General features: G+C 45.5%; 1 protein-coding gene across 1 annotated transcript in view; it reads left to right on the top strand.

The window, feature by feature from the left end:
- Positions 1–8,928: 8,928 nt before the first annotated feature.
- Positions 8,929–21,352, top strand: part of SMCHD1 (structural maintenance of chromosomes flexible hinge domain containing 1) — a 92,369-nt gene continuing 79,945 nt past the window's right edge. Inside the window, exon 1 of the mRNA XM_086608581.1 lies at positions 8,929–9,123. Coding sequence (XP_086464707.1) covers positions 8,944–9,123 — 180 coding nt within the window. The 5' untranslated portion in view covers positions 8,929–8,943. The remainder of the gene's footprint in view (positions 9,124–21,352) is intronic.

Below are 21,352 nucleotides of genomic sequence, written 5' to 3'. Positions count from 1 at the left end.
GTCAGCCTGAGAAAACTCTTAAATAATTTTGCAGGCTTTTTTTGTAGAACTTGATCTATTGTGGTGGTTTAACCCTGGCCGGCAACTAAGCACTCCACAGCTGCTCGCTCACTCCCCCCTCAGTGGGATGGGGAGAGAATCAGAAGGGTAAAAATGAGAAAACGCGTGACTTGAGATAACAACAGTTTAATAGGGAAAGCAAAAGCCACACACACAAGCAAAGCAAAACAAGGAATTCCTTCACCACTTCCCAAGGGCAGACTGGTGCTCAGCCATCTCCAGGAAATCAGGGCTCCATCACGCGTAATGGTTACTTGGGAAGACAAATGCAGTTGCTCTGAACATCCCCTCCTCCCTTCTTCTCCCCCCAGCTTTATCTGCTGAGCATGAGGTCATGTGGTATGGGATAACCCTTTGGACAATTTGAGTCAGTTGCTCTCGCTGTGCACCCTCCCAGCTTCACGTGCACCTGCAGACCAGCAAAGTATGGGAAGTTGAAAGGTCCTTGATTTCTTAGCAACAACTAAAAATGTCAGTATATTGTCAACATTCTGCTCATACCAAACCCTGTACTAAATCCACAACATGGCACTAGTCTTGCTACTAAGAAGAAAATTAAATCTGTCCCAGCCAAAACCAGGACAGGAGAAGAGGACAGTAAATCACTACAGAACATTAGTCAAGCAGAGCCTGACTTTGATGTCCTCTCTGCACTTTAAATGTAATGCAATGACTCTTGCTAATTAAGACCTGCCAGATAATTACAACTGGTAACTCTGGATGCTCTTTTCCAGGCAGAACATTGAAGGACTTTTCCTTTCAGCTGGGTGCATCAGTAGTCACACATAACTGTGCTGATGTTCAGTGTTCTCAGAAGGACCATGTGATTTCTACCGATACAAGGGCATTCACTGTTCTCATTCCTGGAATGAAAAGTGAAACAAAGTTTCATACATCTTGCTTGTTTCAAAATATTTATACGCATTCCGTCACCACCTGTCTTTCCTTTTTCTTTGGAGTCTTGCCAAACTGGTAGATAATTCAGTGGAGGTGAAATTGGAATAACAAACAATTTCATGTGCCTTTTAAATTTCAGCCCTGTGCAAATGCTGATCAGATAAGACACTGCCAATTAAAATTGTGATCTCACGCATGAGGTGCTACACAGATCACACATCACAGAGACTTCTTGTTAACATGAAGTTGCAGATAAGGACTTCTGGAATGAAGGGACAACACAGTCAATCACCCTGTAGACAGACCTGTGATTCTATCTGCTACCTGGTTTTCAGATTTGCAGATTGAAAATTTACTAGAGGAATAAAAGGCAATTGTTACTTGTCATAGGTAAGCCAACAGTAACGGTTACCAAGCAGAGAAAATGCTCTAGATTATTGGTCACACTTTAGACTGTCCATGGCACTGGTCTGACCGCGGGATACTACATAAAACATTACAGATGCCAGGTCTGTTGTGCTCTACTTCCCTCTGAAGAGCGCACCTTTTGTGAACCCCAGTTCATAAGGGTCCACCAGTCCCAGCACTTGCCCGAAGTAGAATCATCTGCTAGAGAAAATCCTGTAAATAAATGTCCTAATTTTGGCTGGGATAGAGTTAATTTTCTTCACAGTAGCTAGGGTGGGGCTGTGTTTTGGATTTGTGCTGGAAACAGCGTTGATAACACAGGGATGTCTTCATTACTGCTGAGAAGTGCCTGCATAGACTCAGGGTCTTTTCTGCTTCTCACCCCACCCCACCAGCACGTAGGCTGGGGGTGCACAAGGAGTTGGGAGGGGACACAACTGGGACAGCTGACCCCAGCTGAGCAAAGGGATATTCCACACCATATGATGCCATGCTCAGCATATAAAGTTGGGGGAAGAGGAACGCGGGAAAGTTTGGAGCAATGGCGTTTGTCTTCCAAAGTAACCATTACGTGTGATGGAGCCCTGCTTTCCTGGAGATGGCTGAACGCCTGCCTGCCCATGAGAAGTAATCAATGAATTCCTTGTTTTGCCTTGCTTGTGTGAGTGGCTTTTGCTTTCCCTATTAAACTGTCTTTATCTCAACCCACGCGTTTTCTCATTTTTACCCTTCTGGTTCTCTCTCCCATCCCACTGGGGTGGGGAGATAGCAAGCAGCTGGGTGGGCCTGAGCTGCTGGCTGGGGATAAACCACGACAACCCCTCTCAAGGGTTTTGCCATCAGTTGTAAAAAGTCATAAGGAAAGCTACAGAGTAGAGTCACACAACATAAGACTCTTTGGGCAAGTGTAGGTATTTTTAAGAGGAAAATCACCAACTTGAAAGATGTAAAATTGTAAAGGAATAAGCAAGAAATAGAATGGCAGTTCAGCATCACTGAACATCTCTGCCAGCAACCAGCACAGACCAACCTTTCCCACCTGACTGATTACTCAGAGATATTCCTCAGGTGTTTTATCGTGGGTGCTGAACACACAAATGCTTATTAGCCTGGAAGCTCCTTAAATCCTAACTGTCTTTGGCATGTGCTACAACGAAATCTGTGACATGTGCTTACAGAACCTCTGCATGGCAAAAGCTGCCCACAATGAGAAAGACAGGGCAATGGTTACTGTGTCACCATCCCAAAATCTGGAGCATGGGGCAACGCCATGCAGAGACATTTAAATGACTAAGCAGCCAACTGGTCTTGCCTGGCCGTTTGGCTTGGACTCTGTGGTGCCACTGGTACTGGAGCTGGTGATGAAGGCACTCCTTAATGGTTCACGAGAAAGCAGCCGTTAGGACAGAGTAAAAGGGAAGAGTGAGAAAACAGTGCCAAAAGCCAAGGTGACAGGAAGAGTAAAATGAGAAAGCAGCCTTCCAGAGAACAAGCAAGTAGTAATGATGCTCAGCTATAAAAATGCTGGAAGATACTCAAACAAGACCCTGTAGCACCAATATCAACTTGAATTGAAAAGCGTAATGTCCCACACAAGTAGTAGGACCTTTTCTGTCACAATGTATTTATGAAGTTTTCCTATTTCTTACACATCTTACAAGAGAGAATGATGTATTTGATCTCGGTCTTTAAGACTTGTAAGAGTGTGGCTGGAGGGACTTCTTCAGATAGTCTTACCAAAAAAAAATATCTTTTCAAGCATAACAACAACAGTGTTCTGTTAAAATATTAACGCTTGAAGACATTAATCTTATACTCCAACAGCCTATTTGTCAAATACACATTTTCACATAGTTGTTCAAGAATCATTCAAGTGTCTTTGTCTCGGAGATGAAGAAAGTTTCTAAGGTTGGGTCCACCCTCATTCATTCCCCTTGAGAGAGGTGACTCTGGTACTCACAAGACACAGCAGGTTGCTATCAAACTTATCTCATGACCACCACATTTTTGGCTGCACTCATTTGTCCCTGGCAGGTGAATGGCAAAAGCGTATTGCTAGTTCCCTTTTCACAAAGGTTCTCTGGTATTGCCGCAGTTTCCCTCAAAGAGCTCCATGACAATTTTAGGAGAGCTGCCAGGCTAAATCCTATTCTGGCGTCCTCCTTCCAAATATGGCTTTAGAAAAAGGTGCAAAAAACTCTACAATGATCAGATATGGGATGACTTGTTTTCCAACTTAAACTCTTTCTACTCAGTAATATTTGGATATTTTATCCCAAGGCCACAGTATTTGATTTGTATGTCACCCAGTAATAATTTTTTTTCCCAGTTCTTTGTCTCCTTTCATATAGAGAAAAAATGTTTTTAAATCTCACTAAATTATTAATTCTCATTATGTGAAAACATATTTCACAGTTCAATCAAATATTTTATGAAAAGCATATCTTCCTATCAGTAGTTCTGCATGTTTTGTAATGTAACTCCACGTTCCTTCTTCTTGATTTATAAGATAGACTGGAAGTTCCTGATCATCTTTCCTGTTTTTATACTTTTAACTATAATATTTTCTTAGTTTGGAAAGCCAAGTCATCTTAGGCACACTTTCCACAACTAGTTATATCCTATCTGTAGTCATCAGAGCCATTATTTCCATTGGATTTTAAATGTGCGTGTCACTTTATGTTTTTGTTAACAAAGTGCACAATGAATAGCGAGAGTTTACATGAGTTTTACTCACAAAGCCCAGCTGCCAGAGTTAATTTGGACCACAGGAGGGTGAACAAAGGGTTCATTGTCCCTCCCCCTCCTCCACCATCTCTCCCTGTGTTGCCTTCAATTTTTAATAATATAATTTAATCTGCTATCACATTGGTCAGACATCTCAGAACCATGGACTGTCTTTACAGTCCTCTTGACTAACTGGATTGATTGTGTTTCACAAATGTTGTCACTTTAGTTGCTCACTCATTTTTTTTCAAGTTACTTAGAAGTAAATGAAAAAAAAAAAAATGACAGACAGATAGCACTTCAGTAACCCACTTCTCCACAGCTGCCTTAGCTTGTATGTTATGATGACAATTTACCAGTTATTTCTATTCTTTGGTTTCTGTCTGTCCGATGGTTTTCTGAGTAATGACGCTGTCATTTCGCACCTCAGCAGTTCATGTAGCGATGCTGGTTTGTTTCACACCTTGGGGGTTCTCACTAAGGTGTTTTTTGTAAAGGGCCATGTCAAAGGCCTACAGAGTTCTAAATGCAAGATGCCACGGGCTGCTCCTCTTAGAAATAAAACCTCTGTCACTTTAAGGAGAAGCAGCACTTTTTGTTAGCTAATTTGGAATTTGTAGTTTTGTACCTATAAAGCACGTGTAGGCAGTAGCACCCAGTACCACTCAATAGACTGTGCCACTGCAACAAGCCCTACTGGAGAGGCTGTGTGCTTTATTCTAGTGAAGACACAGTGATTTCCATTACATGTAGACAAAATATTTATTATCTATAATGTCCACTGCTGGAACTCAGTTCATATTCTCTCTTAATACAAAGAAATCACATACTTAATTTATTTCTTGAATGAAAAAAATTAGATAGTAACAATAAATACATTCTCACATACACATCAAAAACACATTCCTAAGCATCATCTGAAATACCAAGTGTCAGATGCACAAATAATTAGTTACTCAACTGCTACTATTAATTTTGAAAAATAACACAACATACAAGTTTAAAATCCATTAGATCAATATAAGGGCTATTCCTTTTTCTGGCAATGTAGAGTTCATTTCCATGAGCACTGAAAATGATTATTCAGTTGTTAACAGAACAAAATACTCCACACTGCAGAATTATAACTTTGCAACTGCAGGTACTCTTTGAACCAGCTTGCAGACAGGCTGAAGAACGAGGACTTCATTTTCATGCAAGTGAAGTGCCTGCATTTCAGGTAGAACCATCCTTGCCCCCTTGGCATATTCATTTTGAAACTGGATGAAATAATTCACCAGTTGTTTTGGGTTTTTTTCTCTCCGAAATAGTTAGCATTCTAAAATGAAAGTGCTGTCTCAAGTCTAGAAATACTTTACAAGTACGCTGAAAAACAAAATTCTGTTTAACGACCTCATAAAGTAACGAGGTTTGATACTCCCTTTTGGATTTCATCAAGTCATCGTTTAGAGGGGCTCTGTGTCACAGCCTACACGAAAACTCTCAAGAGACTCTTCCTCTCCAACTAGGTAGCGCACAGGCTCTTTGTTCTCACAGAAGCCCACAACGCTCAGTTTTCACTGTGCAATTTGCTTTCTTGTAGAGGAACTGCATGAACCTCAGTTCTGGCATGATGGGTTTTCTTCTGTTATTCATTTGTCACTTTCACTGTTTCACAAACCTCCACTACATGCCATCACGATCCCTTCCTTTCAAAGCTAAGGGTCCTCAAAACAGAAGCAGCTGCACTCTTCCGAGTATTCCTGCTTGCACCTTTTTGTCCTGGTTTCTAAGTGGTCGCTGGCTCACTCCTCTCCCTCGGTGAGACGGAGAAGAGAAAAATCTAACAAAAAGGCCTGAGGGCCGAGGTAAGAACAGGGAGGGATCACCCACCAAACACAGCCCTGGGCAAAACGGACTCAGCCTGAGGACAAATCAATTTAATTTGTTAACAGTTCATTCAGAGAGGATAATGAGAAACAAATTCAGATCTTAAAAACACCTTCCTCCCACTCCTCCTTTCTTCCTGACTCTACCTCCTCCCCCAGTGGCATAGGGGCACAGGGAACAGGGGAGTTGCAGATCAGTTCGTCACATGTTGTTTCTGCTATTCCTTTCTTAAAGGAGGAGGACTTCTTACACTCTTTTCCCCTGTTCCAATGGATCCCCTCCTCACAGGACAGTCCACAGACTTCTTCAACGTGAATCATTCCTGCAGGATGCAATCCTTACCCACTAGATGCTCCAGTGTGGGCTTTTCCGACAAGAGTCACAGCCTCTTAGGGCACAGACACCTGCTCCAGCGTGGGGTCTTCCATGAACTTCAGCTACACCTCTGCTTTGTCGTCAGTCTCCAGCAGCGTGGGGAGTCCTTCCCACGGAGGCAATCCTCTACGACCTCCTTCAGGCACAGGCATCTCTGCTCCGGTGTGGGGTTCTCCACGGGCTGCGGGTGGATCTTGGCTCCACCATCAATCTCGACGGGCAGCAGTGGGGCCACCTGCCGTCTCACCAGGAGAATCTGCTGATTCCAGGGAATCTCAAGGGCTGCAGGGTAATCTCAGCTCCAGCACACCTTCTCCCGCTCCATCTTCGCTGTCCTTGGTGTCCGTGTGGCCGTTTCTCTCAGATCTCAGTCCTCTCTCCGCTGCAGCCGTGCTGGGCCCAACTGGCCCAACGAACCTCAGCAGTCTCAACAGGACAAACTCCACCCAGCAGGCGCTCCAGGAGCAAGACACTTCGGAGCTCGCCAAGCCGCACTGTCATGGCCATCTCCAGTCAAGTGGCAGTGGCCCAGTGTAGCCAGCCGCCCGCCTTCTCCCTCTCTTCAGTGTAGGTTCAGCCCAGTTCAGGTTCTTTTGCCCCCCTCTTAAATATGCCATTCGCAGAGGTGCTGATTGGTTCAGCCCTGGCCACAGGGGAAGGGGGTCCACCATGGACAGAGACCGGTCTGACCAGTTTTGGAGCTGGGGAACTTTCTCGCAGCTTCTTACAGGGGCTGTCTCTGCAGTCCCTCCTCTGCTACCAAAACCCCATCACATAAACCCATCACACTTTCCTAAACAAGCAGGACAAGGCATGTAGGAGGAGGACTGTGTTCCTTCGGAGAGTTTTCTCTTTAATTTCCTATTCCTATCCTAAGAAGATTACATACCCTATGTACCGCTTGAGCAATGCTAAATGAGAGAGCAGTTGCAAATTTGTACCAAGAAAGCTTGAAAGTCATTAATTTACAATCAGGAGCGGAGGAATCATCTTTCTAGGGCCTGAAGGTCAAAGACTAAAGCGTCCAGTCATGTAAGTCTTCTAGATCTGAATCTGTACAAGCAGTTGTACAGTTTGACAGTGAAAACGTCACCCTCAAATTAAAGAGTAACTACAGATAAAAATGCTTCCGCTTACAACACTTATGTATCCTTAGACCAGAGTTATCTCTCAGAAACGGCAGCAAATAACAAGGAAACTCTATAAAGCGTTATGCTCGGTTGACAATACCAAAAGGCTATGCGTAAACTCAGAAAGTACGAACAACATGCAACACGGAAAATAAACTGCAAGTACAATGAGAACACACAAAACTCACAAAACATTCAGTTTCTCCAAGTTAACCCCATCAGGAACATAAGCTGCACCTTCTGGAAACCTGAACGCATAAATTGTGATTACTGAATTTCTTTCTTTAAGCTCGTTTATAAAGTATATCCTGACTATGTCCCTATTGTTTATGATAGGAGGAAAAGCTGTTGGTCCACCCTACAACGAATGAGAAATCAAAAGATCTTGAGAGTTTCCTGACAAGTAAGTTTCACTGATTCCTTAAAAACTGTTAAGACTGTTTTTATTTCTTGAATTGTTTCAACTGCAGTTTTGCAGCTACTGTAGTCCTATCATTCTTCTGTAATGGCACAATACAAAAATCGTTAGGGTTTTGCATATCTAAAAAACCAGTAACTTCATCAGATTTTAATTGAAATTTCATTTTTTAAGACTGAAAGACAACACACCACGTCCTTCCTTCAGAGGAGGAAGGCACTCCAAGCATTAAACGACAAAAAGAACAAACAACAGCTTCAGGATCTCAACCGCCCGGTTTATTTTAAGGCGGACAAATTACGACTTCACGCTTCCAGACCGAAGCCACACTACCGCAACCCACCGCAAGGCCGAGCCTCTCCATTACGCCACCGCTACCGCGGACGGGCACGGCACTGCCGCACGCGCCACCGCCCGGGCTCAGCCCAGCCGCCGCCGGGAATCCGCCCGTCAGGCGACAGGAGCCCGCCGGCGGCCCTGCCGACGACGCGCGGCGCTCGCTCCCGCTCTCGCTCCCGTCTCGGCCGCGGCAGAGGCGGCGGGCGGCGACCTCGGGTGCGTCAACTGCCGGCGCGGGAGCGGCGGCGGGCGCAGCACGCGGCTCCCCGGCCCGGGCCGCCCGCGCGCCTCCGGCGGCGGCGGCTGCAGCTGCAGCAGCAGCAACACGGCACCTCCCGCTCCCGCTCCCGCTCCGGCCCCGCCCCGCCCCGCCCCGCCCGGCGGCGGCGGAAGTGGCGCATGGCGGAGGGCGTGAAGCCGTTCCGCGATCGCGGCGCTGAGGCTCGCGTTCGCTTCCAGGCCGCTCCCCGCCCGCGGGGCCCCACCTCCAGCGGCGGCACAGCCCTCGCCGCGCGCAGCGCCCTGCCCTCCACTCCTGGGCCTCCGCGCGGCCTCCGCCCCAGCCTCCCGCCTGGCTCCTCCCCCTTCCCCGGCCGGGGCTTCCGCGCGCGGGAACGGCAGCGCCAGACGGGGGAGCTCGCGGGCCAGGCAGTAGGTACCGTCGTTGCCGCCGCCGCCGCCATCGCTGCGGGACGGTTTCCGTCTCCTCAGCTTCCCAACATGGCAGCGGCGGCGGGAGGCGGCCGCGGGGCTCGCAGGCCGGTGCTGCTGACGCCTCGCGGCAGCGGGGACCGCACCGTGTTTCTCTTTGACCGGCGCCGGGAGCAGGCGGACCCGGACGAGAAAGTGCTCAGCTACGGCAAGGACAACTACCGCGGCTTCCGCAGCGCCGTCTGCCAGGTACGGGCGGCGGAGAGGAGAGAGGGAGAGCGAGCGGGGCGGCGAGCACGGCGGCGGGGCCGGCGGCGGCGTTAACGCCTCCCCGGCGGCGGGGGGAGGCGCGGCCCAGGGGCGCTGCGCGTCCCAACCGGCGCCGGTGTTCCGCCCGCGCGCGCCGCCGGGCCTCGCGGCGCGGGGGGTGGCCGGCACGTGCCGGAGCCCCACGTGCGAGGGGAGGCGCGAGGGGGGCCGGCCCCGGCGGCGCGCGCCCGGCCGGGAGTGCGCCGGGCGGCGGGGAGGAGGCGGGGGGGGGGGGGGGGGCTGCGTCCTCCGCCTGCCCGAGGAGGTGAGGGCCGCCGCGCCTGCCCGCTTCCCCCAAACTTTCTTGCCGGGACAGGCGGGCAGGCGTCGAGGAGAGACCGTGCCCGCTCCCTCCGCCTCCCCTTCCCCCGGGCACCGGGCCCGCCGCGCTGAGAACGCCCGTCCGAGGCGGCAGCGGGGCGGCCGGCGGTGCGGTGCGGCGCGGCGGGAGCAGCAGCCCCTGGCGGCGGGCGAGAGGGGGGCGGGCGGCCCGGGAGCTCCCCCGCGCGGGGAACCGCCGCCGGCGGCGGCGCGAGGCGGCGGCGTCCTCGGGCGCGGCGCGGCGCACCGGAGGGCTGGAGCGGCGGCGTTTCTGCTGTCCAAGGTGTCGGCGGTGTGCGCCGCCCGTGTCCCGTCTGGAGCGCCGCGACTGTCTCTCTCTCCGAAAGCCGCAGCAGGGGCTGCCGTTTAAACACTCCGCCGGACCGGTGCGATGCTGTCTCGTGTTTCCCTTCGGTTCCCTTTCTTTCCGTTATGCGGAATGAGAACTTAATCCGTCTGCAGGTCTCTTGGAGGTGGAGGTTTCTTTCTGTTTACCGGCTGTTTGCCGTAGTTTGCTGGTCATACCGGTAGGCATCGCCCATTTTCTGTCACGGTTTCGTTTCCTGAGGGAGTAATAAATGCCACACCTGTTTGCCGCCTGCGTGTGTTCCGTTTTGTGAAGCGCACAGGAAAATCTGCTGTAAATGGTGCACTAGTTCAGTCTGATAAAACATTCTATTTTAGTTTCTTTATCCAGTGTAATTTGCACTTTCTTCTCAAGGCTATAAATTCCAGGGGGAAAGTGCTTGGTTTGTCCTGTGTCTGGACAGTGTTTAACACAAGTTTCCTACTGCGATGGAAGCTTTGAGTTATCAATGTCAGCAGCAATAGCTGTCACGTCACACATGACCACCTCCTCCTCGCACAGTTCTTCTACTCCAGTGTTCAAACTGGCGTCTTCGTGCTCTGTTAGAGGTGCTGAATCTGTGCTGCTACTAAAGGTGCTACTGCTCAGCAGTAATTTGGCTGTGCAGTTAGCACATCCCCCGATCAGATCAGCGTCCCTAAAGGTCAGGAGACTGGAAGAAACAAATAACTGAATGGAATAAAGAAATTGTTACACTTTATGCCGTGTGACATTCTGAGAAGCTGGAGGGTGGGGTGAGTTCATGGCCTTTGAAGGACCAACTTCCTCTTTAATGATACATCTTTATAGGGTTCGTATCTCCTGTGAGTAATTTTAAATATTACATGATTTCCTCCAAGGTTCATCTTAATGGATCCCATTTCAACTGGACCTAGTGGATGAACTGCAAGTTCATATTGAATTGATAGTTCATATTTTCAGTATTCAGGGCAAATATGTTGATGTTCAGCCCATCTTTTTTCCTTAGCTTTTGTGATTAATTGATGGGCTGAGATTAACGCTAATTTGCAACAAGGGAGTCTTTCTTTTCATGGCTTTTTTATATATGCTGCACACTCGAGTGACTTCTGTTTCCATGCAACCTCACGATGTTCAGTAGTTCAGAGCTTTTGGCTATTTGCAATCTTATAAAGAAATAAGCCGTCATCACAAGATGTGATGAATCCTGGGAACAAATAGCTTTAGAGTTGTCTTATCTCAAAAACGTATTGGCATTGTGGAGTCAGTACTTCAGTGCCATTAAGCATACTGCTCAGATGTGCAACGTGGTGTTTGAAAACTCTGGTGCTGCAAAGCGGAGCTTGGTGTGTTTTGATTTGGTGCCTTTGAAAGTAAAACTTTCAAGTATAGTTTCTTACCATGTCAACACCATAATCCTTATCACCAATCCTGGTGGCTCTTTTGGGGTTTTAAGGATGATAGAGTTGGTGCTCTTACAAACCCATGCAACAGGAACCTCAAATGATCACTCCCTTAGAGAAAGGCCTACTCCAATCACGATGGTCTGCAAGTTCAGTTAGAGATGCAGCTGTCACAGCTGATTTTGGTGTTGTGACTCTTTGCACCTCAGAGATTTAATTATCTTACATGTGGGGGTCTAACTCTGCCTCAAAATGCTGCCATGCATTCAGATGGTTTGACATGACCAATAAATGCCGATACAGTGAAAACTGGACCGTCTGAGGTCTAGGAAGTTTGATGTCTGATGTCTCCCACACCAGCAGTGTACAGGTTCTCGTTAGGCTTGTGGAAGAGCATTCTGGCATCTTGATGCCTCTGGGAGTCTTGTTCATTGTTTGTGTTTCTCGGGGTGGTGTACTCCAAAGTGCCGAATTCCTGGCCTCTTGAAAGTTGCAACTAAGTACTTTCAGGAGAAGAGTGATGGATGGATTCACCTGATCTGGACAGGCTTTGCCCTCTTCATGGTGCTGAAAACGTGTCAGGGAAGTGATGAAAGTTCAGGAAGAAAGATTCTCTTGATAAGCAAGTTCAGACTAAGATGAAGTTGTATTCGCTTTTCTCCATTTAAAGCTCTTACAAACCTGAGTGCATGAGCAGGCAAATGCAGTGTTTCTAGCAGTCTTTGTTTCCATGGGTGTCCTGTCCAGTGGCTTAAGCTCAGTAAGGCTCAGCTTTAAATCAACTTGCACTGGCAGTTTGTCGTGCGACTAAATTATTCTGCTGTGGCAGCGAAGGTGCACGTGCGTTTTCCAGTCTGCCGACTGGGCTGTGGGGGTGGTAATGTCTGACAAGTGCACCAGAAATATGTTCAGCTTTTGGAACTGTTTCTTCTGTGAACACTTTCTTGTGGTGCAAGAGAATTCCTTTGGGTATGACTGGATATGTAGGAGTCAAAGGAGAATGTAAATCTTGAAAAAATAATGAAACTAAACCTGATTGCACTATGTGATGATCCCAAGTTGAAAATACTTGAATGCCTGAAGGCATGGTGCTAGGCTGCTACTTCCTGAAACTTACCTTTATTTTTCATAATGCAAGAGAAAGTGAGTGTATTCCTGTTTGTGTAGTGAAATAGCTGATTCTTGAGACAAGAGATTCAGCCACTGAGCAGTAGATTTAGGAGCGAATTCATGTCCTCTCTGTTGTTATATAACACATTCCTCCATTTTTATTAAAATGTTCTTTATTAGTTTTTGAAACTTTTGTTTGTTTTGATTTTGAAGCAAATATTTGTTGTCACCTTCTCAGTTTTCTTACTGTCCCCTAACAAGTTAGTGCATGGCAGTGTGGCTAGGTGTGGCTTTATATGCTGATAAATTAGCCTTTCCTTTGGGGAAGGGGGTAGAGAGGGAGATTATTTTTTAAAGAAAAGAACCAAACACCAAAAAAATCACCTACCAAAAAACTTGTAAAAGCAGCTGGGCCATATGTAGTCTTTATTCTTCTTTGCAGTGATCAATCCTAAAGCAGAAACCCCTTAATCAAAAGTGATCTGTTACCTTGATTATTCCATGAGAGTATACGTGGAGTGGTCATGTCATTTCAGTCTCCAGAACCATGAAGTTTTGAGGTTAATAAATTAAATAGGGAGTCTTGCCTCTTCTTGGGAGTACTATTGGTTGTATGCATTCCTGTTGCCTTTTATTAGGTAAACACCCCGCTGCTTGTCTTGATGTTTAGAGTATAATTGGAAAATGTTTACCTGCAATGAGCCAAACTTTGTTGGCAGCTAATCCTAGATCTCCTGCTCACATTGGCCAGGTATACAGTGAGATTGGAACACTTCACTTGGTTGCTAAGCTAGCAGGAATCCTTCCAGGCATTCACAGAGATCACATTCCTTTGGAGGCAGGAAAGGTATCTCTGCTGAAAAGCACACAGAAGTTTTGCTGTGTGTGAAGGGGGTTTTGAGAGGTTTTGAGGTGAAGTACCAGTCTGAAGAGAGCAAATGGTGCTAAAATTAGTGTTACTACTTAAACAGGAACTGAGCATGTTTGTAAATGCTTCTTTAATTCTTTTGAAACTTTTCATCATTGTTGTGACCTCCTTGTTTGAAGAAATACATAGGAAATGTATATCTGTAATCTATATAGAAAGTAAACACCTGCAATTTAAGTAAATACTCAAAATTCAGACATCGCAATAAACCAAAATATTTTGCTTTTAATCTTTTGTCACATCTTTTGTTGAGCTTCGCATTATATCCTAACAGTCTACCTACTGTTTAAACAGATTATTTTGCCAGTCTGACAAAGTAAATTCCAGTGTATCAGTAAGATAAGAGGCAAAAAAGGATCTTCATTAAGAGGGAATATGGAGAAGCAGCGCAGCAGTGGTGGAAACTCAAGAAATAAGGGTGTTTTTTTTTTGTGCATGTGTGTGAATATTTGCTTGCCAATGCCTAATAAATAATGTATAATGAAACTATTTGTGACCAGTGAAAAAATATTAATGATTTCTACTGTTTTTATCACTGGAGGGTAACTCCTAAATGTATTTAAGAGATGTTTGGACTACTTACTAAGCTAATATTCTGATAAATTTGCTCAATAAAAGTACTTTCATTCTTAATAATGAAATCGATCTATCTTGCAATAATTTTATTTTTGCATTATAAAGCTGGTGTTAATTTACTCACTTTTCAATATTCTGTATGATCAGAAACTAAAAATACATATTAAACATGCCGTGCATAGACAAGACAAGTTTTTCCTTGATTTTTAAATAAACTATTGGAGGTACTGTAAGGCATATACAAGATGGAACAGTATTGTGAGTTTTTTCCAAAACTGTCATATTGTATTTCAGACTTCACTGAAATACTTGTGTATAGCATCCTTGTTACTGACTTTTCTGTGGGAAGAAGGATGTAGTTTGCAAACCTTTCTGTACTTAGATACTACCTTACTATATGTTGCCTGATTTGGAAAACTGCGTGGTTTTTAAGTTGCCGCTCAAATTTGAGCGCTGGCAATATGATCAGATGCACAGTATCTGCATTCCTTTAGCATTAGTTATCCAGATGCAACTTCTTAGATGTGACCAAGTATTTTTTTGCTTTTGAAAACTGACATCCAAATTCTTGTTACTTTAACAAGTGATGCCATACAAAATATTTTCATGGTGGAAACTGTATGGAGTTGATGTAAAAATTTTGGCTGATAGCTGCACTCATTACTATTTGGGGTTGTGCTTTTAGACACAATGGCTTGTGATGATCTAGCGAAAGTTCCTATCTTTGTCCAGACTCTCAATAAGTCTAATAATGACAGCGTGCTCTTTGCTTGAATTCTAGGGTCCCCAGCTTCTTTCCACTTGTTAAATCTTGCAAATCTTGAAAAGATGTCTGAGTTAACTCATTGTTCTGGACAAGATTTTGTAGATTTATGTGTGTGGCTTCTGTCTTGCAATTTCCTTCTCTTCTTTTTCTCTCTGTTTTTCCACCAAAATTATGATAAAGCTTTACTTTAAGATACTGCATAAAAACTTCTTCTATTACCGGATCTTGTGATAGGTAACAATGTTCTTAGAGTTTCTGTTGAACCATCTGTTCACTTCTTAACACCTTTCATTGATACTTTTTGTAAATATTTAGAAGTGTATCAGTTGAACTTCTGAAAGTAGTGAAACTTCTAAGTGGGACAGAGGGCAAGGCACTTACAGAAGGCAATGTTTGCAGAAATAGAATTTGCTCTTAGATGGAGGTGACTGTCAATAAAGGATGGTTGGAAAATGTTTCAGGACACTAGTATTCACTGCTGGTTTTGGTCTGTAGGTTGTGTCTAGTGACCGTTTGCCCATAAGATCTGGGCTAATGGGTGTGTTCCTATATTTTTGTAATATACAACACTTTGCTTTGAGCTCCAAGGAAGTGCTTAGAAATAATTTCTATCTTTTTTGAATGCAACTTTTTTCTAGAGACTTTTTATCGCCTTTCCCTTGGTGTCCAAAGATGACAGATGTTTGCGTTCTGACATTAGGCAAGCTCATTCAGATTATCATTAAAGATGATTGTTATCATACTTGGTTTATTACCCTGAGTGCTCAGTACCAGATCCTCACTACCAGATCCACAGCAGATTGTCATCATGTTGAGACTAGCTGACCCAGCAGTGGACTGGAAAAGTTTATCTCATTTGCCCTCTTATGAGTTACATAACTGATATCGTCTACCTGGACTTATCCAAAGCATTTGATACTGTCTCACACAACATCCTTGTCTCTAAACTGGAAAGACATGGTTTTGATGGATGGACCATTCAGTGGATAAGGAATTGGCTGGATGGTCGCACTCAAAGTGTTGTGGTCAACAGTTCAATGTCCAAGTGGAGGCCAGTGACGAGTGGTGTTCCTCAGGGGTCAGTACTGGGGCCAGTGCTATTTAACATCTTTGTTGGTGACATGGACAGTGGGATCGAGTGCACCCTCAGCAAGTTTGCAGATGACACCAAGCTGTGTGGTGTTGTGGACACGCTGAAGGGAAGGGATGCCATCCAGAGGGAACTTGACAGGCTGGAGAGGTGGGCCTGTGAGAACCTCATGAAGTTCAACGAGGCCAAGTGCAAGGTCCTGCGTGTGCGTCGGGGCAATCCCAAGCACAAGTACAGGCTGGGCAGAGAATGGATTGAGAGCAGCCCTGAGGAAAAGGACTTGGGAGTGCTGGTGGATGAGAAGCCCAACATGAGCCGGCAATGTGCACTTGCAGCCCAGAAAGCCAACCGTATCCTGGGCTGCATCAAAAGAAGTGTGGCCAGCAGATCGAAGGAGGTGATTTTGCCTCTCTACTCTGCTCTTGTGAGACCTCACCTAGAATACTGCGTTCAGCTCTGGAGTCCCCAACACAAGAAGGACATGGAGCTGTTGGACCGAGTCCAGAGGAGGGCCGCAAAGATGATTCGAGGGCTGGAGCACCTCTGCTATGAAGACAGGCTGAGAGAGTTGGGGCTGTTCAGCCTGGAGGAGAGAAGGCTCCGGGGTGATCTTATAGCAGCCTTCCAGTACTTAAAAGGGGCCTACAGGAAAGCTGGGGAGGGACTTTTTACAAGGGCGTGTAGTGACAGGACGAGGGGCAATGGCTTTAAACTGAAAGGGGGGAGATTTAGATTAGATCTAAGGAAGAAATTTTTCCCTCAGAGGATGGTGAGGCACTGGAACAGGTTGCCCAGAGAAGTTGTAGATGCCCCATCCCTGGAAGTGTTCAAGGCCAGTTTGGATGAGGCTTTGAGCAACCTGGTGTAGTGGAAGGTTTCCCTGCCTATGGCAGGGGTGTTGGAACTAGATGATCTTTGAGGTCCCTTCCAACTCTAACCATTCTATGATTCTACATACAGTTGCTCTCAATTACTTCCAGCAAGGCCTTTGTCTCCACTTAATTTGCTTGTATCTTACTTTTTGTATTTGTTAACTTATATGAATGGTCTTAATATTATCTAGTTGTATGAATAATTGAGAGATGATGCAAATATCTCATTATCCATAAGCACTACTGAAAGACAGTTATTGGTTTGAAAAGCTATGATTTGAGAATAAAATCCTTTTCTTTAAATGTGTTTTATGGTTTCATCCATTTGTTGCTCTAATAGATTTCTCTCAATTTGGACTGATAATTCTTTTTAATGTGCAAAATAAAGCAGACTAGGTAAATGTGTATCTTTCAGGTGATAAATTACAAAGAGCATGGGACATTGTTAATCACATGCAAAGTTACAGAAGGCTGCAGGGCTCTCAGTCTGGATGTGGCATTTAGGTTCATTTTTTAGATTCCTAAAGGAGCCATTGGATCAGTGTAAAATACTCAAAGTAAATCTGTATTTCTTTTATCATGTTAGGTAGCTAAGGTATGTAGATAAATTTTGTGAAAATGAGTAGCTGTATAGGACAGCATTGAAAATGCCCTTGCCAGATTTCTTTACAATTAACTGATACATTTCAGGTCCCCTTTAAGAGGTTCACATCATCAGTACAGTTCTTTGAACAAAAAAATTATTTCTGGGCTAGGTGCCACTTTTTAGAAAGCGGCTGCATGACTGTTCTGTCTCAGTTATCCCTCAGCTACATTGCCAAGCTCTGAGGCCAGTTCTTCACAGCATTTTCATGCATCTGCCTGCTGGGAATGGTTACTGTAGGAAGAGGCAGAGCATTTTCAATGTATAGAAGTTGCTTATTGTAGGACACAACTGTTTGTATCAGAAAAGTTTGGGTTGCAAGGACTGAAATGTCTTCTCTAAAGACATTGTAGTTCTAGCTTTACTGTTTTACATCTGTTATGTGTGAGGCTGTACTGTTCCTTTAGTTTGAAAAGTCAGCACCAGCAATTATTTTTTTATGGTAACAGTCTGGAGGACCACTGGAAGCAGACAGTGTGTTATCTCTTCTTCACTTACCACTTCAAGCTTATCCATGCCCTCAGGGGTCAGTATTGGGATCTGCGCTGTTTAACATCTTCGTTGATGACACAGACAGTGGGATCAAGTGCACCCTCAGCAAGTTTGCTGATGACACCAAGCTGTGTGGTGTTGTGGACACACTGGAGGGAAGGGATGCCATCCAGAGGGAATTCGACAGGCTGGAGAGATAGGCCTGTGAGAACCTAATGAAGTTCAACGAGGCCAAGGGCAAGGTCCTGCACATGGGCTGGGGTAACCTCAAGCACAAGTACAGACTGGGCAGAGAATGGATTGACAGCAGCCCTGAGGAAAAGGACTTGGGGGTGTTGGCTGATGAGAAGCTCAACATGAGCCAGCAATGTGCACTTGCAGCTCAGAAATCCAGTCATATCTTGGGCTGCATCAAAAGAAGTGTGGCCAGCAGGTCGAAGGAGGTGATTCTGCCCCTCTACTCTGCTCTCGTGAGACCCCACTGGGAATACTGCATTCAGCTCTGGAGTCCCCAACACAAGAAGGACATGGAGCTGTTGGAGCGGGTCCAGAGGAGGGCCGCGAAGATGATCCGTGGGCTGGAGCACCTCTGCTATGAAGACAGGCTGAGACAGTTGGTGTTGTTCAGCCTGGAGAAAAGAAGGCTCTGGGGTGATCTTCTTGCAGCCTTCCAGTACCTAAAGGGGGCCTACAGGAAAGCTGGAGAGGGACTTTTTACAAGGGCGTGTAGTGATAGGACAAGGGGCAATGGCTTTAAACTGAAAGAGGGCAGATTTAGATTAGATCTAAGGAAGAAATTTTTCCCTCTGAGGATGGTGAGGCACTGGAACAGGTTGCCCAGCAAAGTTGTGGATGCCCCATCCCTGGAAGTGTTCAAGACCAGGTTGGATGAGGCTTTGAGCAACCTGGTGTAGTGGAGGGTGTCAGTGCCTATGGCAGGGGAGCTGGAACTATCTTTGAGGTCCCTTCCAACCCAAACCATTGTATGATTCTGTATTTTTGCAAGCTGTGGTGTTATGCACACAAAGGTGAACATTTGGTTGTCGAAAATCTTTTCCAAGGCAGGTGGAAATCTAGAGGCAAGATCTGTGTTCATTTCATGTTAAGTGTTATAGTTGGCTTCGTAGCCCGGTGAGCCTCATAGTGCGTGTTCAGACCCAAACCAGCAATAATTGCTTTGGTGCTTATGTGCTAATATTTGGAAGAGAAAAGAAACTGAGACCTATTGGATGGAGTCTTTACTGCTAAGGAGTTGTCTGATTTGTGGGTTTATGTGTTGTTTCGAAGTTTTTTTAGTTTATAAAGAAAACTTGTGACTGAAACAAGTATGTAAATTGAACCTTGGTTCTTGATTCAGATTTAAGGGTTAGAGAGATCACAATTCATTCCCACTTTCATACATCGTGCCTGTAAATAGCTCTGCTGAAAACTTCTTGGGTATCTGGCATTCATTTGGCTGTTTCAAACTCTTTCGCATTATATTTATCTCGTGTCATAAACATCCACCAACAAATTGAGAACTAATAGCTTTATTTATTTATCATGAAACATGGGCAGTGCTTCAGACTGAGCCTTCAGTTTATAAAGAATGCATTTCTTTTGTTTGAACAAAGACAGCTTTTTTGGCTTATGTGTCATTTCATAAGTATAATGACTGACATCCTGCTGCAGGCAAAACAGGCTCAACTCAGGGATTTTTTTTTTTAATTTAATTTATTGCCAGTTAACACAAACTTTTGGTTATTGATGAGGGTGTGTGCAATTAAAAAAGCACATCGGGAAATGCCTTTCCTCTCCCTTCTCCAAGCTCATCTTCTGTCATTCACTTCTCTTCCCCTGTTCCTAGTCTAAGCTTCCTTTGTTCTTCCCATGCACAGTGATCGGTCAGTCCCAGTTCCTTTGGTGAGACGACAGACGGCATGAGAGGTCAAGGCCATGTGCAGGGTTTCTCTCTGTGGCTGCTCCTCTTCCATGCTCTTTACTGGTTTTCTTCTGCTCTGGTGGATTGTCCACAGACCACAGCCCTGTGCGAGTAGGAAGACAGAGAAGGGAAATTCCCTGCCCTGACATAGGCTCTAGCACCTTTGGGGCCATCCCTGCTCTGGCATGGAGCAGCTTTCAATGTGTCTCCAGTGCTGTCCCTAGCAATGTCTCCTCTGGTGCATCTCTGTTGCTTCTTGTTTGTTTCCTCTATTTCTTCCCCAGTATTTTTGAGCAAAAGCATCATGTGCCCTTCTACTTGAAATTTTGGTGTGCAGTGGATTGTTTCTATCAGTTTGAGAGCCATTTGGCACTGGCTATGACTGATTCACGGCAATTCATGGCCTTCTCTCACACTGCTCACCGCCACGGCCCTCTGGCATGAAAACCCTGCAGTGTACACGCAGTACTTCTCCAAGTGTGGCTTAGCAAACAATTTAAATGGCTCTTAGTGAACGGCTATGATTGTTTCCCCAGACTATTCAAAATTTGCTTCGTTAGTAAAATCTTCTGTACTTTTTAGATGGCTTTTTTCTCTTTTTTATAACTGTACATCTTCGTAAATTTTGACTTTAGCACATAGCATTCATATGTAACCAATATTTTAGGAATCCTTGTCTTTTCACATATCTACCTCTCTTTTTAGAGAATGTACAATTATTTTCTCCTACATTGTGGATTAATTTGGAGCTTGTATCTGTTTTTTTCCCAAAAGTCTGTTCTTTGATATCCAGAAAAATAAAAGCCTTCTGCTTAGCTGTTTTAACACTATAACCTCCAAATATACTTTCATTGTTGTCGTGGGTTTAGGCCGATCCGGCAACTAAACTCCGCGCAGCCAGTCTCTCACTCCAGTCAAGTGGAGAGGAGAAAAATATAATAAAAGGACTGAGGGTCCAGACAAGAACAGAGGGAGCACCCACCAACCATGGTCCCGCGCAAAACAGACTCGGCTTTCTGAAAGCAAAACAATTTATTAACAGCTACTTAAAAGAATAAAGACAAGCAGAAACAGTTACTTAAAAGGATAATAAGAAAACAAGGCCAGATCTTAAAAACAACACCTCTCCACCCCTCTTTGCCTTTTCTTCCCGGCTCTACCTGCCCCCCAGCGGCACAGAGGGAATGGGGGAGTGCAAGTCAGTTTATTCCATGTTGTTACTGTCACTCCTCTTAAAGGAGAAGGAGTCCTTATACCATTTTCCCTTGCTCCAGTGGATCCCCTACTCACGAGGAAAATCCACAAACTTCTCCAGTGTGAGTCCTACCCACAGGATGCAATCCTTCCCCAACAGATTGCTTCGGTGTGGGCTTTACCACAGTCTTGGATTCTTAGGGAGTTGTTGCCACTCACTCAGGTGTGGGTCATCATATAGACTTTAAATGTGTCTCCATACAGACTTTAAATGCATAAATGCATCTCTACCTGTGCCCATGCTTCACAATAATCCTCAGGCTCAGGTATCTCCTTTAAACAAAACACCTCCCCATTGACGGGGCTTGTCCCACGGACTCTAGATGCGTACCGTACTCAGGCTCAGACATCTCTTCTCGACGTGGGTTTTCCATGGGCTGCGAGTGGGTCTCTGCTCCCCTGGGACCAGCCATGGCTGCAAGGGGGCCGCTTGCTGTCTCGCCACTGCTTGCAAGGGGAACTTAGCTC

Source organism: Tauraco erythrolophus, chromosome 3 (assembly GCF_009769465.1).
Source record: "Tauraco erythrolophus isolate bTauEry1 chromosome 3, bTauEry1.pri, whole genome shotgun sequence".
Classification (NCBI taxonomy): domain Eukaryota; kingdom Metazoa; phylum Chordata; class Aves; order Musophagiformes; family Musophagidae; genus Tauraco; species Tauraco erythrolophus.
This window is presented reverse-complemented; position numbering and strand designations above follow the sequence as displayed.